Source organism: Calypte anna, chromosome 28 (assembly GCF_003957555.1).
Source record: "Calypte anna isolate BGI_N300 chromosome 28, bCalAnn1_v1.p, whole genome shotgun sequence".
In the NCBI taxonomy this organism is placed as follows: domain Eukaryota; kingdom Metazoa; phylum Chordata; class Aves; order Apodiformes; family Trochilidae; genus Calypte; species Calypte anna.
The window spans coordinates 936,765-964,741 of NC_044273.1; the positions used below are offsets into that span (position 1 = coordinate 936,765).

Genomic DNA, 27,977 nt, shown 5'->3' on the forward strand with positions numbered 1-27,977 from the left:
AGCAGGGTGAATTTTTTTTCCCCCTTGCTGATAACAAAAGGGTTTGTTATTAAATTAGGCATTGTGTGATAAGAGCACTTGCACATAGCTCTTGGAGAAGACTAAGATGGGAAACACATCCCACCTTAGTGTTAAAAAGTGAGAAATATATGGCCAAATAATGAGTCTATGAAATTGTTTCTCCAGGAGGAACAAGAGGCAGCTAGACGTCGTCAGCAAAGAGAAAACAAGAGCAACACAACTACTCCAACCAAGGTTCAAGAAAACAAGGTGAATGTGCTGCATTTTCATCAAGAAAATGTGTTTTCTCATTAGCTGTGCATATTCATAATCTGTGTCAGGAAAGACCTGACGATTCTGTGAGAAGACTGACTGTGTTCTGAACATGGCAACTGGGATAGCTGTTGCTGGGGACAAAAATGAGGGAGTGGTTTAATAAGAGCTGCAATTGAGAACTGCACCACTAATTCTGGGTGAAAAAAAAAAAAAGGTGTTGTAAGAGGAATAGAATAGTTAGTTGGTTGGCCACCCTCCCTCAGCTTCAGCATCAGCTTGCAGAGCCCTCCCTGGGTCATAACCCATTGAGTGGAGTTCAAAGTGTGCTCAGTCTCTTTTGCAAAGACTCATCTCCTTTCCAATCAGTTGCATAATAGTGTTGGAAAGGCAGTGACTGTTTGTGCACAAAAATAGGAAGTGTTGAATGTACTTTGACTTTTTAATGATATTCAGTTGAAGAACATAGTCAATACAGAGTTGAATAATCAGCTTTTCTTAGGCAAGTTACAGATTTCCTTTTTGGTAATAAGTAAATCCAGAAGAGAATAAGCACAGCTTCTTGGATGCTGGGGACAGCTCTTATCCCCAGCAGCTTTATTTCACTAGCAAGTTATTTAACTACAATGCATTGGTTTCCTTTCATAAACTTATTAAACAAAGTTATTAATGCTTGCTTAAAAGGGATGCTGCAAATGTAGGTAGAAATAACAAAGGAGCTTTTGGCTTTTAACAATATCACAGGATTCTGGTGCTGAAGAAGAAAAGGCTGGGGCAAATTCTGTTAAAAAGCCATCTCCCTCCAAAGCACGGAAGAAAAAGCTGAGTAAAAAAGGAAGGAAAATGGCAGGCAGGAAACGAGGACGGCCCAAGAAAATGAACACTGCAAACACAGAGCGCAAGACCAAGAAGAACCAAACTGCACTAGAACTTCTGCATGCCCAAACTGTGTCACAGACATCTTCATCCTCTCCTCAGGGTGAGTTCAAAGCTGGCAGTGGAAGAAGCCTCCCCCTGCCACATGAGCCTAGAGAAGTATCTGAGGCTCTGAATATATGCTTGGAGGTTGTTCTTCCTTTTCTGCTCAGTGGAGTTTGGTTTGGTGTCATAACCTCTCCCTTGGCATAAACCAAAGCTCTCCTTGGAGCGTGGGTCTAGAGCCTCTGTGAGAAGATGGTGATTAAATCTGTAGGTACTTGGGCAGAAGCTGAGCTGTGGCTGGTATCTTGGCTCTGCTGCTTTAAGGATAAATTGCAGATGTCCTTCTAACCAGTTTATTGCAGTGTGTTGATCCACCTGAGTTCTTGTATCTCACATTGTAAAGGACATGCTTTCTGCTGTCCTGAAAGCCAAAACCCCTGACTTAGATCAACTGACAGGTTATCTTTGTTTCTCTCAGATGCATACAAGTCACCTCATAGTCCATATTACCAACTACCTCCTAAAGTGCAACGGCATTCATCTAACCAGCTCCTGGTGACACCTACTCCACCTGCACTACAGAAGCTGCTAGGTAAGACCCTGGTGGCATGGGCAACCTCTGCTTTCAGCTTTCTGATGATGTGGTAAATCAAAGGGCTACTGGAGACAACCACTCTAGAGAGCAGTACAAAGAGGAGAGATGGATAACTTCTACCCCATCTGCCCTGCCTGCCCCAGTACAGTTGGCACTACCACAAGGTCTTGCTTGCTGCCAAAGTTGTCCTGGTCTGCATTTGTTTTTTGACAGTTTCAGCTCTCATTTGGCACAAAAGGAAATAAACTTGGGTTTAGCAAGAACCCAAAATAACTTCAAATTGAAATGGCTAGTCAGAAATAACTTTTATTTTAAATGAAACCATTCTGCTATTCTTAAGTGATAAAACTTGGAGAAGACCTCTCTGTTTTCTCTGCAAAACATAGAGCAAAGTGAATGAGATGCTGTCTGAGTTTTAGAGATAACAAAAGTAGTATGATTGCAGAATATGCTCCACATTTAAGAAATTATTTAAGGAAGAACTCTGAGGGTGGTTTTTCTGGTTTTGTTCCTTCTCCCTGTCCCTCCCATCTCTTTCTGGCCTTTAGGAATGAGCAAGTCCAGAATCATGTGGGAATCTGATGTAATGTTCCTGTCTATGTAGAGACCAAGGGCATCTGTGATGTCCTCAGCTCCTGCTCTCTTGGTGTCTTATAGTTATGATTGATTTCTTACTGTAGATAAAAAAAAAAAAAAGAGTGAGTTAGAAGGATGTTCCATGTCAGCAGGGCAGGGAAGAGCAAGGAGAAAAGAGCAAGGGAAGAGCAAGGATGCTTGTCTGGAGTAAATCTTGCTGCAACAATCTGTGTACCCTCTGTTGCATGTTTTGGCTGTCTGTGATTGCAGCAGACTGGATTTAATCATGTGCTTCTTTTCTGGTGAAAAGGCCCCAGTGGTGAGGGCTGGGGAAGAAGGAAAGTTCATTGTGTAATAGGCTGGAGATGGAGGGACAGGGACAAGTAAGTGCTCCTTGGAGGGTAGAGTAAATGGGTGTAGAGCTTGTCATCTGTCTGTCTGGAGGCAGAAGTACAGCAAGAATGGTCTTGAGAGGCTGGGAGAAGAGAGCTCAGGGCTGGTTGTGGCTGCTTCAGCTCATCTCTTGTGCTGTTTCTATTTACAGTGCATTAAAAGCTGTTCAGCTTTTCTTTCATCATGCAAACACACCATTAGCACCCATCATCTTCCTCTGTGTTTGTTATGACTTCCTCTGGGGTACCTATTATGTACTAATGGATCTAAGAGTTCAGTTGCCATCAGAAGAGGGATTTTCAGCCTGCTCTAAATTGATCATTAATTGCTTGCTTTGACTTACAGTCCAACTAAAATGCAAGAGGGAGCAAAGTGGGGAGAGGTGCCAAGGGAGCAAATAGGGGTAAATAGGAGCATTGCACCTTCTCTCACTTCTCTCACTCATCTCCTTATTTATTTTGCAGACTCCTTTAAGATCCAGTACATGCAGTTCATGGCATACATGAAAACTCCTCAGTACAAGGCAAGTCTGCAACAGTTACTGGAGCAAGAAAAGGTAAGTCTCATTTTTAACATTTCTAACCCAAATTGCCAGACTCCCAAATACCTTCCATGCGAGGGGAAAAAAGCTGAAGATGGGAGCTGTGTACACTTAACACCAGCACTGCACCAGGCCAGTTGTAAAGGCTCTAGCAGAGTAATTCCCAGGCTGAATGACTGGACCTGGGGATTTTATTGGTAACTTGGTCAATCTTTGTGTGCTTAAATTTCCCATCTGCAAACTGGGAGAGCTGCACCCCCCTCTTCCCTCTGGTTCCCCTCCACCTGCTAAAGTCTTACTGCAGTGTGTATGTTTTTTGCCTTTGCTTTGGTACAAAGCTGTGTCCACCTATGCAGGAAGATGTTTTCCTTTTCTTTTCTCCCGTTTGGGACTGGCAGCTGCTTTTCTTCTCTGAACATCTCATGGGTCACAGGAGCAAGAGGTGGTGATCAACCTCTTCAGCCCAAATACATTCCCACCTTCCACTTTGAGGGTCCTCCCTGCTTGGATACAGCCTTTCAGCTGCTGGTCAGGGTGCTCTTCCATAGTTAAATTGTGATAAAGCTTGTAGGAACTTTGAATGAGGACTGTCTTGAAAAACATACAGATGCCAGTTCCTTGGAGATGAATTTTCCTGATTTTTAACATCCTGTTCTTTTCCCACTGTAGCAAAGCCTAGAGGAATTGAGTTCTCTAGCATCAGGATGGCCCACTGGACTTGTAACAAATTTAAGTATGGGATTAAAGAAATTTGAACTGTCTTTACTGACTTGAGAAACCCAATGAGCCATCCTTAGTGTTGATAACCTAAACTCATTCAGGTTGCACTGGTGGGCAAAGTGTAAATGTAGAGTTGAAATTGATGGGAAGGTGATGAGATCCTGCAGCTCTGTGTGGCATTTTTCTCTGCTATGGAGCCATCTCCCCAGCAGAGGGAGGAGGATTACTGGCTAAGCACCTTTTCTTCTTGTCTTGCTTTACCTCAATTGTGAAGAATTGCATTGTTTTATAAATTAGTCCTGATGAGGGAGACTGTGCTTGCTGCTGCTTTGGAGCAATTCATCCTCACAGAGCTCTACAATAATCTTTAACTTCTGTCCAATTCCAGCTTTTGGTAGCTGCTGTGGAAGCTTTCCTTTCTTCATGTGGCCTTTGTGAAAGTGTCAGCATAAAGCTGGAGCATTGTTTCATGGGGTTTCCATAACAGGAACTGGTTTTCCAGATAAGAGATCCTAACTTGTGCCACCCCATTGATTACTGAGAATCAGTTGACACTGATGTGGTGTTCATGCAAACCTTTTTCTTTTTGTGATTGCTTTCATTGTCACAGCAAACAACATTTTGAATTTACAGCTTTTTCCTCAGCATGCTATTCTGCTTGTCCTGTACTTGTCAGGAAAGTCAGCATAAAGTAATGTTTCCTTGCCCAGGAAATAGCATGAGAAATGGTACAGCAAGTATTGTGCTGTATGCTGGAAGTATAAATGGGGAGTGTGGAAGAGTAATCACTTCATGTTGTTGTCTGACAGCAGTTTCATACTTTAAGATATCAAAATGAGGAATTCAGTATAAGAATACTTTTAATGGAGTGTTACACTGAGAGCATGGCAAGTTAAACTTCACAAACAGAAGCAGAACTTCCTGGGTTTTTAAGGAAAATGTTTCTCGTGGGTTTGTTTGGTTTTTTGTTGTTGTTTTTTTTTTAAGTACAAGAAAAAGGTTTCTGTAATAGGATTTTAAAACAAACAAGATGCTGTGAGCTGCTGGTTCACCAGATTACCCTTAGATGGAGCTGTCAGCACCTCTGCTGCTCCTGGAGGCTGAATGAACTGACTGTTGCTGAAAGCAGAGCTGATTTTTTTCAGCATCACCTATGGCAGCACGTTTAGCATTGCAGTGACTCAACTTGGTTTCCCAAGTCCTTGGCATGAGCTGCAGCCAGAGCTGCACGCCAGGGCCTGTGTTTCCTCACACATGTGAAACGTGCCAGCCCTGCTGCTTCACTCCATGGATGGATTGCTTGGAAGCTCAAGATGCTTTCTCCCCTCATCTTCCACTTTTCCAGAGTGATGGCTCAGTTTCTGCACGATTCCCATTTGGCCTCAGCAGCTAAAGATGGAGGGAGGTGTCACCTCCAGAGCCACTGCTCCTGCTGCACTGATCTTTCACTTGGGAACTGAACAAATGAGTTTCTGGAGCCAGTTCTGTCCATAGTTTGCTGCTCACATAGTGCATGACCATGAAATAAGTAAGAAAGTGTCCAGTTAAGGAATGTTATGGGCAGGAAATGTTCTGTGAATGGAAGGTTTGGGTGGCCCACTGCAGTGATTTTGGCATTGGAAGTACAAGTGGTTTGGCTTTTATTTATGGCTTTCCTCCTGCCTCCCCCACAGTGTAATTTCCTTACTGTATGCCTTCCGTGACTGCTGTGCAGGAGAATTGATTTAGGACTCTGGAGATTTATATTCTGTTCCCTGTTTAGTAACGGATTTCGTACAGATAATCTTTTGCAGTTCCATTTTTGTGTAGGATGTGAACGTTACGATTTCTTTACAGTGTGCTAGGAGAATAAAAATGAATTTTTAAGACTGTTCTGATCATATTTTACCATACAGCAGAAAAAAAGCTATTTAAAAGCTCTTTGCTGGTTACCTAACTTCACCTGATGTTGAACATTAACAGGCTCACAGCAGTTTGAGACAAAGCTGGAATAGTTCACACATCTCCTCTCCAAGCTCAGATTCCCTCCCAACTTTCTCTATGAACTAGATGTGAACATCTTTAGTAAGATGGACCATGCCTGCAGCTGGCACTAAAAATGTATTTTCTCACTCTTCCTTCTTCCAGGAAAAGAATGCTCAGCTACTGGGGACAGCACAGCAGTTATTCACCCACTGCCAGGCACAGAAAGAGGAAATCAAACGTCTTTTTCAGCAAAAACTTGATGAGGTAACCCTGGTGTGGTGCACGTGGCAGCTCGTTAGTCATCTGAATGCAAACACTTCTGATAAAAATAAGTAAGACCAGAGAAGTCTCAGGTCTTCAGCCTCAGTTTTGCAGCAGATCATGCTAAATAATGTGGAATCTGTACCACACTCTGGTTATGGTTTTTTGTCCTCGTTGCTGAAATTATTTTGTGCCACTCTGTATCCAAGGGGAGGGGGTGACAGACATGGGATGTCTGTACAGGATGCATCCCCTGCTGGTTGAACAAACTGTGTTACCAGTGCAAGTTCCCAGAAAGAAATGTGGTGGCTCTCTATAAAACCAGTGTTCTTTTGGCTGCCCAGGAACTGAATGTCAGATTTTAAACTGAATTTCTGGAGCAGCAGCTCCAAGTGAGGTGCTTTTATCCTCTCTCATTATCCCCTAGCAATGACAACATGCCTTGGAGAATGCTGGGGGACTTCTTGTGAGCCACACAAGTTCTGTGGGTCTCCTCAGTGTCACTTTTGAATGTAACAGTTGTCTGGAATTAGGGTGTCAAGACCTTGTTGAATGATCTCTTTATTCTCTTCATGTTGTAGTTGGGAGTTAAAGCTCTAACCTACAATGACCTGATTCAGGCTCAGAAGGAAATCTCTGCTCACAATCAGCAGCTGAAAGAACAGACAAAACAGCTGGAGAAGGATAACAGTGAACTCAGGAACCAGAGCTTACAGCTGGTGTGTACAAGGCTTGTGTATGAGTAGCAGGGTGATACTCCTATTTATTTAAAGAGGACAGGTCATGAGCCAAGGGCTGCCTCTGCCCTCAGGGTATATTAACAAATGAAAATCTCTGTCACAGAGGAAAATGCTGGGGGAAAATGCTGGGGTGGCAGTTGGCTCTGGCCTCAGCTATGTCCTCTGAACAGCTTGGTACCTCTGTGTGCACTTGCTGCTGACTCTTGATCTTGTTGGCCAGGAGTTTGTACAGGTGCTTTGTGGTAACACTAACTCTTGTGTTGGTTACTCAAACTGTTCAGGTAGGTGAGGGGGGTGAATCTGGATGTGGAAGTAGGTAGGGAGGCTGAGTGATAATGCTGCTTTTCAGAAAGAACCAGTCTGTCTTCTGTCACAGGATATGGAGGTCACAGGACCATTTTAGTGGCATTTAGCTTCAGCTGAGAGGAGTTTTCAAGGGGCTGAGAAGCTTCTTGAGCATAGTAAAAGGTGCATGGCTTTTCAGCTTGGGCGGGTGGTGTGAAGTGGTGAAAGGTGTCTTTTGATCCCTTTATCCTTTATCTTTTGATCCCTTTATCCTTTGTCTTTGCAGCTTAAGGCACGGTGTGAAGAACTGAAGCTGGATTGGTCAACACTGTCACTGGAGAACTTGCTGAAAGAGAAGCAGGCGCTGAAGAATCAGATATCTGAGAAACAAAAGCACTGCTTGGAGTTGCAGGTAAAGAGCAAGTAACCAATCTGGAGTCACTACCTTGGGGTAGCCCTTGGGTAATAGGCCAGTTAAGGGGTATTTGACTAAATATGATGTTCAAGGATAAGTTAGATAGCTGGCTTTCCTCCTTCCCCTTTCCCCCTCTCTGTGTCCCTGGAGATTAATCTTTTTATTAGAGAGTTTTAGTAAACTTGAAAAAATGATGATACAGTTAACTTTTAAAGGAAGTAGATGCTATGCTGTGATTCCTTGGTAAAGCTGTGGAAGAAGGAATCATTGTTTATCATATAATTAAAAAGCATGACCTGGTGAAAAGAAGGGTCTTGCTTGTTTGTATAAAATGTGGCTTCATGATGATGTCTTGTATGTGCTCAGACTTCTTGCTTCAGGAATCAGTTCCTACAGAATGTCTCTTGCCATAGTGAAAAAGATGTTAAACTCCTGTGACTGAAGAATTTTATTTCTCAGCACTAGAGCTAATGAAGTTTTTTGGTGCATGCCTTGACATGGAGTGACTGTTTCCCTCAATGACTGTCAGTATTGACCTACTCCATACTCTATAAGTTGGAAATATTTTGTCTTTGCTTTCAAGATCTGAAATGTGCTTCCTAAGAGTCTCTGAGCATTGCCCTTCTCTGCACCTTTTGGTGTCAGGCTTGGAGCAAGGCCTTGAAATTTGTTTCTCAAATTGTGAACCAATTGCTCTGCGTTTTCCCAGGAACAGGTCCGCTTTTCCTTAGAGGCATAGACATTCAAAGCTCCACGCTGTGGTAGGATGGTTAAGTGTGGTTTTTAATCATTGCCCTTCTCTTCGTTTAAAGATCAGCATTGTGGAACTTGAGAAAAGTCAAAGACAGCAGGAGCTCCTGCAGCTGAAATCGTACACGCCGTCGGACGAGTCACTGTCAGTACAGCTACGCAATAAAACCCATTTGAGCCGTGATCCTGAGGCTGATCACAGCAGGTTCCAGCTGGAGCTTGAATGCTCCAAGTTTCCTATGCCCCACGTGAATGGCATGAGCCCTGAACTGTCCATGAATGGCCATGCTACTCCTTATGAAATTCATAACACTTTTAGCAGGCCCTCTTCCAAGCAGAACACCCCTCAGTACACGACCTCTCACCTGGACCAAGAAATAGTTCCCTGTACCCCAAACCACAGCAGCAGACTGAAGACGGACAAAATGACAAGCTTGTCCTTACCTGATTATACCAGGTTTTCCCCAGCTAAAATAGCACTTAGGAGGCACTTGAACCAAGACCATGCAGTCAATGGAAAAGCAACAACTAATGAGATCCAGAGGTGAGAGTGATCGTTGCCTAGGATGGGAAAGGAGGGGTAATGTTATAACTTGGTTTTAATAGTAGTGATTCATTTGGATTATAGAAAAATGCATACACTTGTGTTCTAACAAACATCCACCTCTGTTCCAGAGCTGACCATGTCAAAGAGAATGGCCTTACATATCCAAGCCCTGGTATTGCAAATGGCATAAAGCTGAGTCCTCAGGAAACTCGGCCCTCTTCCCCAGCGGCCTTACCAGTTGCAGGCGAGAAGGTAAGAGGTGTGCTAGTGCTCAGATGTCACACCTGGTGGAACAAAAGAAAAAGTTGGAGGCAGGCATGGTCCCTTCTGTGGTCAGTTTGGCATAGAAACATAACACAAAATACAGTAGTTGTGGTACAATAACAAGAAGGTGCTGGCTGGATGGAGAGAATACTGTGCTAGTGAAAGAGGTGCTTCCCTCTGAGTTACTGGTTTGCATATGAACTGTGCCAGTGATGCAGCAGGACTTCTTTTTGATCTGGTGTGTGTCTAGTCAGACTTAAAAAGGAGATTGTTTCATAATTAAAATAATAAAAAACTCTCCTCATAACTGATCCAGCTCTAAACCATATTGGTGCTCTTTTCAGAGCAAATGGGTGCCCTCTGATAGGAGGTTACCATGGAAATATTTCTGGCCACTTCTTCTGTGTACAGAGGGCCTCAGGCTACAAATGCTGTCAGATGAGTGCTTTTCACAGAGCTCTAACAAAAGCACTAGAAAATGAGCTTGCCTAAGGCATCCTTTGCCTTCTGCTTGGGGCCAGCAGTAGCTTTAATGTATGTATTACTACGCTGTTGGATATTTTGGATATTGCTGTCTCTGTAAATTTGTGTTGTTAACAGAACTGCTCCATGCAGGCAGACAGTCATCACTTCTGACTGTGTAATTCTTTAAAAAAAAAAAAAAAAAAAGGGTGTGTGTGACAAAATATAACTGAGCAGGTTGCCATTAGTTGAAAAGGTCTTTTCATTAATAGCATACAATTAAGAACATTCTTTTCTCTCTTGCATTTACAGGTTTTGAGAGAGAGAACCTCTGTGAGTAATGGAGAAACTATCACCAGCCTACCTATCAGTATTCCTCTCAGCACAGTGCAGCCCAATAAACTCCCTGTTAGTATCCCTCTGGCCAGCGTAGTCCTACCTAGCCGTGTTGAGAAGGTGGTGAGTAAGGGATTGTCAACACTTTCCATCCCTAACTAAAATCACACTGGGCAGTAATGGGGTGCAGTGCACCACAGTCCTTAGTGGGATGCTAAGCTCCAATGTCTGATGCTTTGGGGGAGGCTGCTGTTGGGATGCATCCTCTTGGTTCTTTATTTTGTAGATTTTTCCACTCCTGTCTGTTGGTCTGGGGTTTTTTATCCAGGAAGAAAAGTAAAGCACATAACTCAAGAGATCCTAGTCTTAAACATCTGGCTGGGTGGAAAAGGTGCAGTCCCAGAGTTTGTGGCAGTGAAAGCGGAGAATCAAGTGCAGTTTGTTCTTAGCCCCTGTCTTCTTCCATGACCTTGGGAGGGAGAGGAAGTTGGAGTCAGTTTGGTCATCCCAGAGTAGCCTCTCTTTACCCTGTAGATGTGCAGGATGAACTTGAATAGTGCCTTGAGGCTATACCTAATGTGTGAGTGATTGCTCTGTGGCAGCAGAGAGCAACGAGAGAACTTTTGGGGCCCTCTCTTTTTGAAACCCTGATGAGACCATTCTGCTCTCATTGGCAGAGGAGCTTAAAAAAGCTTGGCCCAGATTCTCACACGTTTGTCCCAGAAGTTTTACAGTACAGAACTGAGAAGCATTTGCTGCTTTCACATGAGAACTGTGAATTTAGAATCCATCCTCAAATGCCTGCCTTGCAATCCCATATTTGGAAACTACAGTCTGCCCAGGTCCTAGCTGTGTCCTCAGAGAGGATGCTCTGGATGGTGTCTCTCACTTCAACACTTTATTCAGGCCACCATTTCACAATTGTTTTGTCTGCTTTAGGAAAACACCACTTGTTGGTCATACCCTCAGTGCACCAGAGAACAGAGCCATGACATGATACAACCATTTGTTTCCTTTCTGGCTGCTTGTGAAACAGTGGACTGAGGCATTCATTCCCTGACTGCAGTGCTGTCCTCAGTCTAAACTTTCTGGGACAATGAGCCTTTTCTCCCTCTGTCTGCATGGTATCTGTTGTGTGCTAGATACTAGTGCAGTATAATTAATCACCATATTTATTTTTGTCCCATAACATGCTGATCTCTGTTTTTCTCAAAACAAGAAAAATCTGGGCCATTTTAGGAAGTAAAGCCACTGTTCTTGGTAGATCTACTAATGCATGTGAATTTTGTTTGAACTATTGATTTTTGGAGTCTACTCCCTGTACTAAAATGCTTGTTTCTCTCCCCCCCCAGAGAAGCACACCTAGCCCAGTTCATCAGAGTAGAGACTCATCGACACTTGAAAAGCAGATTGGTGCTAGTTCTCATAATGGCATAAGCAATGCTGCTGGAAACAAGCCACTGGCTTTGGCTACCTCAGGTAACAGCCTCATCTACACACAGGTGCTCTGACAAAGTACTGGGTTGACATGCTTTACCTGAACTGCAGCACCTTGCAGTGTAAAGAAATAATTTCATTTGTAAATTCTTCTCTGTGGATTAAAAGCTTCCTGCCTTTACAAGGTGACAAACCAGCAAAGTGTTGCAGAGCTGTGCTATGAGCTGATGATTAATTTCTTGATGCAGATTCCAGTGGTGCCTCATGAGCACTTGTAAAGGCACAAGTGTCTGAGTAGGAAGAAATGTCAGATGGGAGAGGGCAGGGATACCTTTATGTGCAGACATTACTTCTGAACTTGCTCATCTGTTGAAATTGTGGCCTTCCACTGTTCAGGACATGGAAATACTTGGGACCAGGAAAGCAGGTTCTGGCATACAGAAGCTGTTCTACAGCTGATCCCTCATCAAAGAGTGCATTTGTTCTTCGTGTTTGCCACCTCGAGGGGCTTGTGTTGTCTTGCATCTGTTTTGCAAAGAAGGGCTTGGCTGCAGTTTTCTAGAAAACCGATTAAGTATTTTGAAAAACACCTTGTTGTAAAACAGTACCATGCTCCCTTCTACCCCTCTCATTTAGGCAGCCCAGAGCCAAGGTCATGCTTAGAGCATTAAGCTCATTTAGGAGACACCATGACAAATGCTTAATTCCCTTTCCCAGCTTCCTCCCATGTGGTATTCTTCTGCCACAGTTTCTTTGAAGATCCCCTGTCACTCCCTAAGCCTCAGCCTTTTGTTTCATTTTGAGAAGATGGGCTGTATAGATGACACAGTCCTTTCTTTTTTGGGTAAGGAAAGGGATTGAATTTTACCATTTTATTTCCTTGGCCATAGGAAGGAGTTGAGAGTAGAGGAGCCCTGATTTCAAAAAGCAGAATAGCTCAAAAGAAACTTACACTTGAATTCCATTTAAAAAAAACGGGTAGAGTGTAAGGATATAACATGAATTTCCCTGAGCTGGCAACTGAGTATTGAAAATCCCCAACCCCAGACTGAAGCTCTCAGCACTCAGAGCCACGTTCTCAACCTCTCTGTGTAAAAGCAGCTGCCCAGCACCCTGTGCAGAACCTGGCTGCTGGCTGATCATCCAGGCAGAGCTGAAACCACTCCCAGCCACCCCAGCAATCTAGCACTGTGAACTCTCACTCAGCAGGAGCAATGATGTATACTTTCCCTTTCAACAGGTTTTTCTTACTCTTCTGGCTCCGTGGCAGTCAATGGAAATCTTACAAACAGCCCAGCCCATCTTAACCATAGTGTTGATCAGGCAGCTCTGGACGACTCTGGGAGTCTGTTTAACTCAGTAGGGTCTCGGAGTTCCACTCCACAACATCCTTTGCTAATGATGCAGTCAAGGAACTCTGGGCAAAACTCCCCTGCTCACCAGCACTCAACAAGCCCCAGGTTAAATGGCACCTCCCAGAGCCTGGTAGGGGTATTGCAATATGCAGATGCTCAGAAGATGTTTGCCGAAGGAACAAAGGGGGATCTTCAGTCTGAGGCTGCGTTTTCAGATCCTGAGAACGAGACCAAGAGAAGAATCATCTTTACAATCTCTCCTAATACAGGACATGTAAAACAATCCCCTTCCAACAAGCACAGTCCTCTGCCCACGAGCACTCGGCTGGACTGTGGCCAAGCACACGTGCAGGATGGGAAGAAACGAGGCCGGAGGAAGAGATCGTCCACCGGGAACCTCAGCGGGAACTCCGGGGTCTCCCCGAAACGTAAATCCTTACCTACTGTGTCTGGACTCTTTACACAACCATCAGGTTCACCACTCAATATCAACTCCATGGTAAGGGCAAAAATAAAGAGCTCTAGCAAGAGAAGGGCCTGGCAGGGAAAGCTCTTTGCATTAGAAATAAGTTTCAACTGTTTGGGTCTTTAGCATGCTCTAGGGCTGGTACACGGCTGGTACTGAAACTGGCAGAAAGAAAATTCCTAAAAATGACCCCTCTGAAGGGTGAGAGAATTATTGAAAAGTTGGTGGACTGTTCCTGTATAGGTAGAACATCTTTGGAGAGTTCTTTGCTGTCAGAACGTTATAAATTACAACTAATCTCTTCCTTTTAGTTTGATTTTAAATATTTTGAAAATAGTTTAATCTAAGATTGACTAAATAGCATTATAGTGCCAGAAGCATATGGCACTCTTGAATAATTAAGGCAGCTATATAAGTAGTGTTCGTGTTATTCTACAATGATAGCTTGTGATTACCCTGTGTCTGCATTTCTGTCTTTAAATGTGAAATTGAAAAATGAAAAGTATGTATTTTCCAAGTTACAGTAAAGCTTTTATCCCAGCCTCCAATGTAGGATGGTGGAGTGTAACAGTGGCCGGGCTAAACCAACAACTGTTGGCATATCCTGAGCAGGTTAAGACTGCTTTTAATATCCTTAAGGTGCCTTGTTCCTAAAGGGATGCTCTTATCTGTAACTGCTTTCTTTCCTTCTTGCCCAGGTCAATAACATTAACCAGCCTTTAGAAATAACAGCCATTTCCTCTCCTGAAAACTCCTTGAAGAACTCTCCTGTTCCTTACCAGGACAATGACCAACCCCCAGTTCTGAAAAAGGAAAAGCCCCTCATTCAGACCAATGGTGTTCATTACTCTCCTCTGACATCAGATGAAGAGCAGGGATCAGAAGATGAGCACAATAGCAGCAGGTGAATACACAGACAGGGGTTTTATAGGTGCTCTAAACTGGAAAGATGTTTTAAGCCTTTGTTTCTTTGCTTTGAGGCTGATTCCATTATGCTAAGCTCCTTAGGGCTGGAATTATGCATAAGGAAAGTATTTTGGAAGTTGTACTTGATGCTGGGAACCTACTGTTGCTGTGGTTGCAAGGCTGGCTGTCTGGCCTCTGAAACAGCTAATGTAGAAATGATTTTTTTTGCTACATTGCCCTTTAATCTTTAACAATCTCTCACTCCCAGTTTCATCCTGATACAAAATTTTTTACTCTTGTCCCATACTGTTAAAGTGTTGCTGTGAAAACTGAGTACCTGTCACCCTTGTGGCTCCCTGCCTGCTCCTGAGGAGCAATTTTTTTTCTGGTTTAAGATGCTGCAAAAGCAATCACTATAAAGGTGAACAGCAGCCTGCTTCTTATGGTGAAAGGAAAGTAATGAAGTCTTCTCAATATGGACTAGTCTTGACAAAGAGCAGTAATTCAGTAATAGCTTCTACTTAAAGATTGTGGTGGATTTTATTATGCTTTTAAGTTCTTAAGTAACATGCAGCTGTCTTGGCTTTCTGTATTCTAGTCAACTGCTAAGGCATGAAAATGAGGAAGATAGTTATGAGGGTAAATGTGCAACAAAAGGTCTGCAACAAATGCTATAACCTTTTTATTTTCCCACTAGAATTGAGAGGAAAATTGCAACAATATCATTGGAAAGCAAATCTCCACAGAAGACTGTTGAAAATGGTAGGTGTGAGAAATGTTGATAACTTGTTGTAAGGGTTGGACTTGGGAGTGGGTGTCTGCCAGAGGCTGCAGTTGTTAATCATCAGTGGACTGAGCAGAGTGCAGTTCTGCCAGGGCTTTGTAAAATCAAATAGGTGGCTGATAACTACAGATTTTGGGTCAGTTTGTTCAGTAGTCATAGGTCACCAAAGATATAACTGGGTTTTTTCACACGTTCAGGATTTGGGGATGTATCTGTAGTACAAAGGCTGAGGGAAAACCAGATCAGCATTCTCAAACTTTTTTAGAGTTTTAGGTGACTTCACAATTATTTCTGCCTTTGGATCAGAAATAGTCGAGACTGATAAGTTGTGGGTGCTGGAAGATATTCCTAGCAAGCAGTGAATGCAGATTTTTGACATTTATAAATTTCTATCCCAAACCAGGCGGCAGTTTATCTGGGAGGAAACAATCACAAAGCAACGAGAACATGAACAGCAGTAAATGGAAATCTACTTTTTCACCAATATCTGACATCAACCTGACCAAAACTACAGATAGTCCTTTGCAGTCAGTTTCATCTCTGAGCCAGAATTCCCTGTTTGCCTTCAGGCCATCCTCTGAGGACATCGACGCCAAGATCTCGGCACACGCGAGGAAAAGCATCACTATGGCCTCCTCTGGGGCGGAGGGGCTCAGCCCTGGTACAAACTCCACTAATGGTTTCACCTACAATGGAGGCCTGTCCTCTGAGATGGGTTTACACAGCTTTACTGATGGTGCTTCCCTTCCCCACAAGGCTTCAGACCTGGCACCTTCCAACTGCTCGCTGGGTTTCCCGTCGCAGCGAAGCAAAGAGGTGGGGATATCGGAAACGAATCCGTTCTTGAACAAGAGGCAACTCGAGGGCCTCAGCAGCACAAAAGGAGAAGACTTAAACCGACCAGGGGTCAAAGGCAAAGAGATGAGTGAAATCAGCATTCGTACTGGGGGTTCTTCTGAAAAAAACTCTTTGCAGCATAACGGGAAGGTTGGCAAAGGAAGGGACCGAGATGTGGAGTTTAAAAATGGCCACAACCTTTTCATTTCTGCTGCTGTTTCATCTGGTGGCCTTCTGAATGGGAAAAGCCTTTCTACTGCTGTTTCTTCAGCAGGCAACCCAGCATCTTCTGTTCAGACACACCATCCTTTCCTAAACACTTTGACCACTGGATCACAGTTCCCCCTCGGCCCCATGACTTTGCAAGCAAACCTCAACTCGGTGACAAATTCCTCAGTATTGCAGTCTTTATTTAATTCAATGCCAGCTGCTGCCAGTCTGGTCCACGTGTCATCAGCTGCAACCAGACTGACTAATTCTCACACTATGGGGAACTTCTCTCCTGGGGTTACAGGTGGAACAGTTGGAGGTAGGCAGAACTCTTTCTCTGGTATAAGACAGGGCCTAAAGGAAAGTCTGACACTGCCTCTCCAGGGGTGAAACCCTTTCACTTCTGCAGGATGTGAAGCAGATCTGTCCCACATAACCACTCTCCTCTATCTCTCGGAAATGCTAGGATGGGGTTCAGTTCCCCAGAGTTGAAATCCCATGAGCTTTGTCTACTAGATGAGCTTGTTGTATCACCTTAATGAAAGAATACACCCAGACTTTGTGATTTCATAATGTATGCTTGTTCAGATGTTGCTGTGTTGGAACCAACTTAGGTCTGCCTGCAGGTAAAAGATTTAACTTGTCGTGGTACCAAGCTAAGGATCTCTAACTTGTCAACTTGAGTAAAGGTTGAGGTTAGGCCTTGAATGGATTTAGCATGATCCAGGAGGAACAACACATCAGTGCCTCTTCAGAGGAGATGGTGTTGGGAATTGCGTAGCATTCTGGCTCTTGAATGGACACGAAGAGCATTTCTTTGCCAGGAAGGGCAATGCCATATGCACCTTGCACTTCTGGGATTCTGCACAGGCTTGGCTTCTGTGGCCCAAACTGAAGACAAGCTGGCAGGACTAGAAGATAGTCTGAACCTGCCGTACCTAAATGTCCAAGGCAGTTTTTTCTTACCTGTCCATAATCATTCAGGCACCATGTCGGGAAATCCTAACTCTCACATCTCTCAGCACGTAGATTTGCTGGAAATACAATCTCCCCTCTGCTGCCCTGTAAGTGGGGAAGCAGGAGGGTGGGGAGGGAAGAGCAGCAGTTTGAGTCTTCAGATTAAACAACTCTAGAGACCACGTAATCTCATCAAAAGTCTACCCGTGTGGTATAGAACTGACAGTTCTTGGGTCTGACCATTTTTCCTCGTGGCATTTAGAGGTTGGCAGTAGGAAAGGTAAGTGAAATCTTTTGTACCTCCTGGCCTGCACCATTATCTCTCATTGCTTGCTGCCTTCTCATGCTGCATATTTTTGTATGGGGCTGTAACTATTATAATTTTGCTTTTTTCTTTTTTGTTTTTTTATTTATTTGTGTTTTGGTTTGTTTCTCTTGTCACTTGAGACTGTACAAAGCCCATCTGTTGAAGCTGAGTTTTTCTCTCCTGTTTGCAGGTATTTTTAACCATGTGGTGCCTTCTGCCTCCTCTCCTCATCAGTTTGGAGCCAGTTTCAGCAGCAGTGCTGTCTCTAGCAGCACCGTGCTAAGCTTAAACCCTCTGCAGGCTGTTGCCAGCACCTCATCCTCATCCTTCCCACCCCCTTCCTCTAATTTAGTCACATCTAGTGAGACTAGACCTGCTCAGCACCTCAACAGAGCGCCAGTGCAATCTGTTTTCCATTCCCCTCCACCCCCTCCTAACATCTCATTGCCCCCACCTCCTCCACTCCTCGCTTCTAACCCCGAGCCTGCGCTTCTGCAGAACCTCCCGTCCATCCCGCCCGGCGAAGCTTTTTTGCCCTCTTCTTCTGCTGCTTCTGCCCAACCTGCTAACGCTTCTTTGTCTATTAAGCTTGCTTCTCTCCAGCACAAAACCTCCCGCCCCTCCTTTACAGTCCATCACCCACCTCTGCCCCGCTTGGCACTGGCACAGGCGGCGCCCATCATCACCCAGTCCAACGCCGCTGGCACGTCCGCTATGTGGGTGACCCTTGGCATGCAGCCTCCTTACGCTTCGCACCTTTCGGGGGTTAAGCCACGATAAAGAGCTTGCTTAGCTAACAGTTCTTATTTTGTAAGGTAAGGATAGAGACAAAAAACCAAAAAACCCCCCAAAATAGAGGAGTTTTGTACCAGGTGCTGAATGACGCTGCTTCCTTTTCAGAGCTAGGCTGGGGCTGGGCTCTGTGGAACAGTGAGTCCTCTAAAAGCTGGGGAAGTGAATGATCTGGTGGCAGAGGAGGGAGAGGGTTTAAGGCTCTCTCTGCTCTGGGAGTCAGGATTTCTCGACAAAGAGTGCTCAGAGTGGTAACTCTGCTCTCATCTGGCATGAGGATTATGTGCAGGTTGGGATCACTTTGTGAAAATGTTTTATTTCTGAAGATCAGCAGTCAGGAGGAAATGTCTATTTTTAAGTATGGTTTTATACAGTTCTTGGAAGTGGTTGTTGACTTGATCCCCCCCTTTCCTTCTCTTTGCTCTCTGACACAGACTGTTCAGACTGTTGCATCTCCCTGAGTCCGTGTTTGTGTAGCCTCAGGCTGTGTGCTGGTGCTGCTTCCTGACTCTGTGTGGCAATGTGGTGGTCTTGTTTTTACCATCAGTCAATGACAGCTGCTCAAAATAACCATAAAGTTAAAAATCTCTAGGTTACAAGCTGCAACTTTGTCTTGGAGGGCAAATACACTGGTCTTGCATTGCAGTTAATATGTCCCCTCCAGGCACTGCAGCTTTACTGGACTTGCCTGCTAGGGCTGATGGTCCCATCAGGTGCTGTATTTGTGCTCACTTGGCAATCACTGGTTTTACTGGTTAGACTGTGAACAGGAACACAGGGAAGCTGCAGGGTGAACTGTGCTCCATGCTTCATAAAAGCTGGGGCTGTGGAAGAGAGGAGAGTTTCCAGAGACTGTACACATCCTTATTGAAGCAAGTATTCAAATGCCTTTAGAGCAACTCTAGAATAAAGTGTACCACCACAGAGCTGGGTACTGTTGCATCCTGATGTACAACTCGTGCTTGCAAAGTTAAAGCAGTCTCTTTGGCCCCAGAGCTTGCTTCATGCTTTGCTTGTAGGCCTTTGATGTTGTTGCTGTGCCCTGCTGCAGAAGCTACGTGTGATATGTGGTTGAATACTCTTTGCCTCTTATAAAACATGACTCAATTACAATATACCTGAGAGATTCTTTTGACTGTGCATTGTGTATAGTGTCTTCATCAACAAATTGCTCCACAGACACAAAGGAATCCTTGTTAGGCTTTTGTGAGGCACGTAAGTATTGTCTCTGCCCTTTGATACAAGAAAGTGAAGCTGAGGAAGGTTTTGAGTAATATGGTCCCTGTGTGCCACCAGCAACCAGCAGTGTGATGTGGTCACAGAATGGGCTTGGAAGCCCCTGAATAGAATGAAGATGTGGGAGAAGGGATGAGGAGGGTGTTGTACATGTGAGCAGCTCCAATGAGAACAGTGTGAAAACCTCTGCTGAAGCAGCTGCCTCACCTGGAGCTTAGGCCAGGCTGGGCTGGACTCCATCCCCTTGGTTGAGATGGTCCCTGTCACAAAAAGGTCCTGAGCAAAACAGGCACAAAAGTGACGTATGGGGAGAAGTAGCTGGGTGACAAAGCTGGACTGAGGAGCAAAGGAGCAGCAGTAACCTTACCTGGAGATGGGGTGTGATGGATGTACTGTAGTTGTGGTCCTGTTCCCTGTGGCTCTTGAACATAGGTCAAATGTTTGAGTGGTTTCATTGACTTGTGTGTGAATTCATCTGCTCAGAGTCCTTGGTTGAAATCTGGGGACTGAAATAAACCGCTTTGCTTCTCGTCATGTTTCTCCCCCAGGTAACGAAAAATTCAAGCAGATTACAGAAGGTGAAGTACTGAGTGGGGAAATAATTTTTTTTTTCCCTCCTACTCGAGGTCAGTCACTGGAGGACTGAGTTCCATGTGGTTTCACTGACCAAAACCTTTAAAAACTGCAATAGCTGGGAGTGGCCACAGGTCAGTCCTGGGGCATCCTTGCTGTCTGATTGTGGTTGGATCAAGAGTTGCTCTTTCTTTGCTGGCTAACGAGGTCTTGGAGCAATGTAGAAATGATTTGACACTTCTAACACACAGGAGATTTCTGTCTTTTATTTAGATGAGTCTCTTCCTCTCCTCCTGTCGTGCAGGTAACTAGGATTTCTACCTCAACCCAATGTGACCTATGCAAGGACAACGTGGACCAACTTCACTCGCCTTCCACTGAAAGGTGCTCACCTGGCCTGTGCAGGGGTTTCTACTCACTTACTACTGGACAAAATAATAACATAAAAAGACCTAAACAACCGAGAAAATATTTACTGTGAATCTGAGTTAAAAAGGCAAAAAAAAAAAAAAAAAAAAAAGGCAAAAGAAATGCTTAAAGCTCCAGTTTGTATTGTCAATAGTTTAGATAAAGTATTTATCTTTTTTTAAAGTAAAAACAATTTTGACTTATTTTATTCCACCTAGAACCATGAATACAAGTTATTATTGAATTCTCTGAATACTAAAGGACTGGCACACCAGCAGAGATGTAGAGAGCCTCCTCTCGGTGCTATTTCCTCCGTCAGAACTGTGCCTCTAGTTTGAATCCTTGGTGCTGAATTTGGAGGGTTGACCAATGCCAAACCCAGTTCTCAGAAAGGTCTTCAGTTTATTTATTCTACTTGCTCTGTTCATATACCAAACCCCACTTGGTTTAGCAGAGAGAAGCAGTCTTCTATCTCATGGTTTGTTTTAATTTGACCTGTGCTGGGCACTCTTTTAACTGGGTGGTTTTTAATTATTGTGTTTATGACCCAGAAGATGTCAATCCCTCCCCTCTGGAGTGGCAGCCAGTGCCTGGGGTGGCCCAGGTGAGCTCAGCCAATGCAGGCACAGTTTGAACAGAAGAAATTCAAGTCCTGCCCCATTCAAACTACTTCACTGAGCCATTTGCAGTTGCTGGTGGCACTCAAGTCACTGTGAATTTTGGTAGCTAGTCTGGTAACTTGTTTTGGGATGTCATTGGCATATGAACAGGGTGTATAATCACTGGTATTGGTCAGGCCCTTTTTACCAACATTGGGAAGACTCAACTTAGTGCTTCTGTACTGGTGCAGGTAGCAGATATTCTCAGCTTGTTGTTTTTGTTTAAAGTACAATGTATTTTGTTAGTAGAGTTTTTGATACTTGATTCAGAAATGGCTTGGCCGTGTATATTTGTTGATGAAGTGCATTTTGCTTTTGTATTTCTTTGGTTTAAGTAGGTAGTTCACAAAAACACCACGATCTAGCTTCCTGTGCTGCCACACCATCAGACTGGTGCAGTTCATTGTCTCGTGACTTGGTGTTCTGTGTACAGAGAGCAGCAGCTGTGTTTGGGAGAGATGTGATGAAAAATTATAAATTTCATATACTTTATTTCCTTTATTTTTAGATTGTACAATGCACAGTAAACTTGTAAAAAAAACCAACTTATTTATTTGAGTGCACAAAGTGAGAAGGACGATCCATGAAATAGAAGTCATGCTGGTCTGTACCAGCCTGGACCAAGCACTGATAAAGGAAACTACAGGAAAAGGGGAATTAGAACAGCAAAATGACTACAGAAAAAAACACATTTAAGCTTTGGGGAAGCATCTGCCTGCAAACCTCAGTGCTCTGTGGGGCAGCACTGAGGGCAGAGGCCACTGGTGCTCCCTAAGGAGTCTCCACCTCCAGCTATCAGGTGTTCCCCATTGACCTGAGCCCTGCCCCACAGCCACCACATGGAGCATCCCATGGTCACAAAGAGCTGGCTGAATGTGGGAGTTGTCCCACTCCTGCCTCTGTGTTTGGTGTAGCTGAGATATCTCTACCCTGGTGTGGTTTTCCTGCTGAGCAGGTCCAGGAGGAATTATTGTGAGCAGCAGAATGTGGGGGTGAGGTGCCATAGCAGCTCTTACCCTCTACAGCCTTCAGTCAGGCCCTTCTCTATACCTCTTCCCTGGAAGTCTTAATAGAGATTTAGGACAAAGTGCAGTTATTTTGTTGATTCCTAAGTGTGTCTTCCATAGGCAGCCTTTGTGCATAGAAACTGTTAATTGAACTTTGCCTTCTTGTTCACTGGAAAGGGAAGGGATTGATAGCCCTGAAAATTGGGGGCATTTTGGTACTGTTTTCTGCTTTGCATGTAGGAGAGGACATGCCAGCAGTGTGCCCTGCTGAGTTACTAACAGTGTCGTGGAAACCTGGAGAAGGGCAAAAGTGCTCAGAGGGTGAGAGCTGAGAAACATCCAGTAGCTTCTAGTAGAAGCCATACAGTGTATGTCCTGGAATCCAGGAGGACAATGTAACCCAGATGTTTTGCAGCTGGGACTTGGGCAGCTCCAACTTCTTCCAGCTCTTTGGATAACTGGAAGTTGCAGAGCTGCCTTAGCATCCTTCCCAGCAAAGGGCAGAGTGCTCAGGTCTTTGAAGGCTTTAGTTGGAAGGCTGTGCCTGTGCGATTGCTGGAGGGGCATTAGCCTTAATTACATCTCCCCCCTCTCAGTTATATCCCTGATGGGAGAGGTTAAGAAATACAAGTAGAAGCTTTTACTCACTCACCTTTTCTGAAAAGTGACCAAGATACAGTGTTCCTTGGACCTCTTGTGCCTCCCTTCATCTCAAACCACACAAGACATCCAGCAGCAGAACTTGTCCACCAGCAATTGTTCTGAATGGGGAAGGTTGGGTTCTGCCCACTCCCAAAGTGCTCACAAGGACTCTCTGGAGAAGGCACTGACTTTCAGAACTTTGGAGAACCTACTGTGCTTTCCACGTGCTCAAGGGCTGTGTCACCTACCTGGCTCCCAGTGTCCCTCAGCTGAAGAGGAGAGCCAGGTCCTTGTGGGAATGACTTGCTTTGGCCTGAGGTTCAGCAATCAGTGCCTGGGGAGAAAGAGAGAACTGTTGGATGTGGTTTAGTGGTGGACATGGGAGCTGTTATGATCTTAAAAGTCTTCCTGCAGCCTAAATGATCCTGTGATTTATCTGACCCTTTGGAGAAAAGGCTCTGGGCAAGGAGTTTGTCATCTGTTCTCCAGCGGGTGTTGTGGAAAAGCAAAATCCCCTTGGTCCCTCAGTGTCACCTCCATGGGGGGGATCAGAAGTCCTCAGTGTTTCTTGCAGGACTTGCCCACAAGCTGCCAGCACAAATGGGCAGCACAAGCCTGCTTGCTGTAGCTGAGCACGTGGGTGCTATCAAGACATTTCCAGTTACCAGCATTCTGGAGTCTACAGCTCTCCAGCTGTCATCCAGGAAAGCCAAAGGAAACCAGAGCCAGGAATAAACACACAGCTGGGACTTCATTGAAAGGGATTCAGTCTGCTGGCCAACCTGGGGAACATCTGCTTCAGCTTCCTGGGGTCTGTGTGGACTGGGCTTTCATCTACCTCTGTGTCACCTCAGTGCTGTCATTCTCAGTGACCTGTCATTCCCTGTTGTTCCCATCTTGCAGGAGTCTGGAGCTTCTCTGACCTTCTCAGTGTCTTCCACCTGGCACCCTTGGCACCTTCACCTTCCATTGCTTTGTGTAATAGCAAAGCCTCTCACTTGTGTGGTGGCTCCAGCTACATCTTTGTAGTAATTCCCCCCAAGATGTGCTTCCAGGGAGGTGCCTGATGAGCTGGTGCTTCCAGGGAGATACCTGATAAACTGGTGCTTGCAGGAGCAGCGTGAGGTGGGAGCCAGGCAGTGCAGGGTTTGGACCATTGGCCTCGTGTTGGGTCAGCTGGGAGATGTTGCCAAGAGGTTTGTGGTGTTGTTGTCTTCCCTGCCTCCTAATCTTTGGCCTCTTTGCCATAGTCTAGAGCAAGTTCAACTTGTTTCTCCTCTGCAAACCTGAGAGAGTGTTTACCTTGCTGTATGGTTGCTGAAGGAATGGCTTTGGGATGGTCAGAGCTGATCCGTATGGCTACAAGACTGAAACCCTCCTGACCCTACTGTAGGAGTGCTAGGCCAGAGGTCTGAAACCTGTTTTCAATAATTGAAGATATTTTTGAGTAATCAAAGCCAAACAGCCTGTTCCAAAAAGGAATTCCTTCTGCCTTACCACATCCTGCTGGGTCCGGTCGTGCCGTGGCTGTCACACGTGTTCCGTCTCCTCCACGCTGCTGCTGCCAGTGAAGAGACACATCAGGAAGCTAAAATACATCTTGTAGGACATTCATTGCAAAAAAAAAAAAAAAATAAAAGGAACTTCCTGAGCAAAACATGTACCCTGCTGCTAAATGTCAGCCTTGAGGAACAAGCTTTGCTCCCTCTTCCTTTTTTGGTGATTTCTTACTGGGTTGAGTCCTCTGAGACCCACCGTGCTGGGAAGCTGGGAAGCCTCCAAAAGAGCTGAACCCAACCTCCCTGTTTGCTGTGGATTAGTCATTCAGCAACAATTCTCCCCTCAGCCAGAGGGGTGGGTGGAGGGGCACCCCACAGTCAGATTTCTTCTCTTCGTGGAGCTGAAGGACAAAGAGGGAAGGTGTTGCTGGGGATATGGAGGTTCAGGTTGCTGGTGTGCAGGATGGTGGGGAGGTCAAACTGTTCTGCCCAGACAAAGTTTTCTTGTGCTTCCACCTTGTTTCCTTCTTTCCTGGTGTTGATAGCTCTTCTAGTGCCCCATGCTCCAGCGTTGTGAAGCCTGAATTCCCCCTGTGCCAGGACTTGCCAACAGGTTCATAGAATCATAGAAATTTCAGGGTTGGAAAGGACCTTTAAGACAATCGTCTTAAAGTTCCAGCCCTCCTGCCACAGGCAGGGACACCTCCCAAGAGATGAGGTTGCTCAGAGCCCTTAAAGCCTGACTTTAGGCATGAGGATGAGGAGGTGGGGATGAAGGTCAGCTTGTAGGGTCTGAGTCTGTGGTTGCACGTACAGTTACTCAAGTACCCCAGGGTTGTATCCCTTGGTTGGGATCACTGATTTTGTGACTCAGGAGCTTTCAAATCGCCAGGACCTGACACTCCTCAGCCTGAAACTTGTCCAACTGTTTGTCACAATTGGTTACTTAATCACCAAGCCTGGAGTATCCTTTTTCCTTGTTAAGTCAAACTTACTATCCAAGCAAGTAACTTCTTGGTTTGCAGTCTGCTGAGCAGATGGGTTTCAGGCTTGGAAAGCTCTTTTGTTTCATCTGAATTGTGTTTCCAGCTGGAGCATGGCTTTAGTGCTGCTTGGCTGCAGGGTTTGGTGCATGGCTCAGGTGTGTGGGTCCTTGCCCTCACCCTGCTGGGGACAAGAATTTCCTTCTGACTGGTGCTGGTGACTCTTCTTCAGCTTCCTTCTTTTGGGGCTGAACTAGATGACCTCTGAAGGTTTCCTCCTACCCAACCCACTGTGTTCTCTCTGCAGACAGATCGGGGATAATTGCCTTGCTGCAGAGAGCAAATGGGTGGGGTGTGAGCAGGAAGGAGATGGAAGTGAGCCAGCTCTGCCCTGCCTGCTTCTACTGCAGATTCCTGCAGAGCACAGAGGGGGCTACAACAACATTTGCAGCTTGGGTGCTCCATGCTCTGGTGGATTTACTCCCTCATCCCAGCCTTCCCTGCAGTGGAAGCTGGATCTGCCTGTGCTGCTGGGCTTCCCCTTCCAGGAGTAAGGAGGCCAGGCAGCTTGGAGTTGCCTCCAGGGACCTGTGGGGTTTGATTCCTGCTAGGATTTTGTATGTGTAAAGCAGCATCTGCTCCCCCCACCCGTTATTTTCCCCCTTGGAAGAGAGGCCCAGCAGAGGAGAGGCTGAGGCAGGGAGAGCATCAGTGGCTGCAGAGCTGGTACCTGCACTAGGGTGGACTTGGTTCTGGTTCAGCTGATGGGTTTTGGTGGGACACAGAATTGTTCTGAGAGGTTTAAGGACCAGCATGAGTTTTCATCTCTTGAGTTTCTTGGTAAGCCCAGCTCTTTGTGACTGCTGTGGATCTGTTGGTGGCCCTGGCAGGAAGATGGAGGAATCTGTGCCCTTTGTAATGTCCCTGCTGCAGGGACTCCTGGCGTGGCTCTCCCCCAGCAGCCGTGTTGCTGCAGGCAGGAAGGCTCCAGGTCCAGTCCTGCTGATGGGGAGGGGTCTGCAGGGTTGGACCTTTCCCTCAGGGAGTCATTCCCTGCCCCCTCGGGGTTTGCCCCATTGCTGGAAGAGGAGACTTGGTGCTGGGAGCTCCTTTCTAGGCTGCTGCTGGGGATCCCCTCCTGGCTCAGACCTCCCAATGTCCCATCCCTGGAGTTGGTGCTCATCACCTCCAAGCAGCAGTAACAAACACTCCTGTCCCCAGTCCCCAGCCTGGGGTCACTGGAGCAGCTGGTGCTGATCCCAGGTGCTGCTGGTGGTGGAAGAGCCTTTGGTTGGGACTTGGACTTTCTGTCTTCATGACAACAGAAGCATCTTTGGTTGACCAAGTCCTTTGTAGAACCCATTTGCTTTCTGAGTTGAAATCAATCTTTTTAATACAGGGTATGGGAACCTGGAGAGTGGAGATGTTTGTTTTTCTTGGAGTTATCCCAGCTCACACGTGTGGCTGACTTGAAAAATTCTCTTCTTGTTTGGCCTGAGCCATCAAGAGGAATTAAGGTTTGGGAGCTCCAAATGGTGGCTTCTTCAGTTAAGGACTGGAGGTTGTGCTGTGGGCTGCAAACAAACTAAAAAGGATTTTATGAACCACAATTTGAGGAGAAGAAACTAGACAGTGTTTTTGTGAACTATCTTTGCAGCACTGAGGAAAAATCCCATGAACTGGGTGTTTTGGAAGCACAGATGTGTAGTCAGTGTACAAGTATTTGAGTATTTGAAGTTTTATGACTGTTAAAATTTTTTTTCCTCCTTTTTTTTTTTTTCCTACAACATTTCCATAGCTTGCATATCAGGTTTTCACTAAAAAGCAAAAATGGATTACCAGTTTTCAAAGTTTTGTTGTGCCATATTTTATTTATCCTTATGCATTATAAATATATAATATCTATTTAGATTGAATATTGCAATGAAAGATGCTGTTATTGTGAACTTCAGGGCTTAAGCCCGAGACAAAAAAATGGGAAATACTTTTAATATTTGCTGTTGGTGACTCTTCTGAAGAGGTTTCTGTAGTTTCAAACAAAGTCACATCTTAAAAGTCAAAGTTTTACGATGCTGACCCTGAAGTTCTCAAGTTTTGGAGCCTTTGGGGTTTTTTTGAGGTACATCTGGTTGCTTTTCTGGTGCCATCAAATGATTCTTTCTGAAGGTCTCATTTCTGGAGTTAATGAGGAAAAATTGGAATGGGTTGGTCTATCCTGCTTGGCTTTTTTTAACCTATTAATCTCTGAAGTGATCAATATCAAATTAAAACCCAACTTCTTAGGTCTCTGTTCTACTGAAACTTTTTAGGGAGTGAGAACCTGCCCTTGCTGAGTGGGACTTTGATGGGGAAAGCAGTAGATTATGAGGTTGCTGTTGCTCAGGAATTGATTAGTAATCTTTTAACTACTAATTGAAAATCCATTTTTCAATGGATTTTTTAAAAAACCCATTTTCTTAGAACAGTGATATGGGATGTTTCCTAGTGAATAGGAATTAGTTTATATAATTTAGCCTATTAAACTGAATTATTTAAAATTCAAACTTCCCCTAATTTATCTTTTTTTGTTGTTGTTGTTGATGTTGTTGGTTTTGGGTTTTGGTTTTGGTTTTTTTTTTATATATATATACCAGTAAGTTGTCCTGTCATTCCTTTTCATTCTTCCATAGACGTAGTGTGAATTCTTCTGGTGTGTATATATGTATGTATAATATATATATTTCCACCCTGCCTTTCTAATGCTCCACAATGTAAGAGTTAGGGTTTTTTCTCCCCTCCCTCCACTTAATTTCTTGTGTCTTTACCTTGATTTGTAATTGAAACAATGCTTTGAAGTTTTGTCTTTATATTAAAGTGTATGTATTTTAATACACCG

General features: G+C 44.7%; 1 protein-coding gene across 6 annotated transcripts in view; it reads left to right on the forward strand.

Moving 5' to 3' along the window:
• The window catches only part of DOT1L (DOT1 like histone lysine methyltransferase), a 75,435-nt gene extending 47,463 nt beyond the window's left edge, over positions 1–27,972 (forward strand). Inside the window, exons 13-29 of one of the 6 annotated variants that reach the window (XM_030466529.1) lie at positions 187–270; positions 1,018–1,252; positions 1,673–1,786; positions 3,223–3,314; positions 6,147–6,248; positions 6,827–6,964; positions 7,557–7,682; positions 8,498–8,979; positions 9,111–9,234; positions 10,021–10,167; positions 11,397–11,523; positions 12,722–13,335; positions 14,001–14,206; positions 14,906–14,970; positions 15,396–16,358; positions 17,494–18,118; positions 20,209–27,972. In XM_030466529.1, coding sequence (XP_030322389.1) covers positions 187–270; positions 1,018–1,252; positions 1,673–1,786; positions 3,223–3,314; positions 6,147–6,248; positions 6,827–6,964; positions 7,557–7,682; positions 8,498–8,979; positions 9,111–9,234; positions 10,021–10,167; positions 11,397–11,523; positions 12,722–13,335; positions 14,001–14,206; positions 14,906–14,970; positions 15,396–16,358; positions 17,494–18,083 — 4,209 coding nt within the window. In that variant the 3' untranslated portion in view covers positions 18,084–18,118; positions 20,209–27,972. Of the gene's footprint in view, positions 1–186; positions 271–1,017; positions 1,253–1,672; positions 1,787–3,222; positions 3,315–6,146; positions 6,249–6,826; positions 6,965–7,556; positions 7,683–8,497; positions 8,980–9,110; positions 9,235–10,020; positions 10,168–11,396; positions 11,524–12,721; positions 13,336–14,000; positions 14,207–14,905; positions 14,971–15,395; positions 17,344–17,493; positions 18,119–20,208 lie in introns of those variants that run through there. The other 5 variants (XR_003988640.1, XM_030466525.1, XM_030466524.1 and 2 more) reach the window with 5 other exon arrangements.
• The last annotated feature ends 5 nt before the right edge of the window (positions 27,973–27,977 follow it).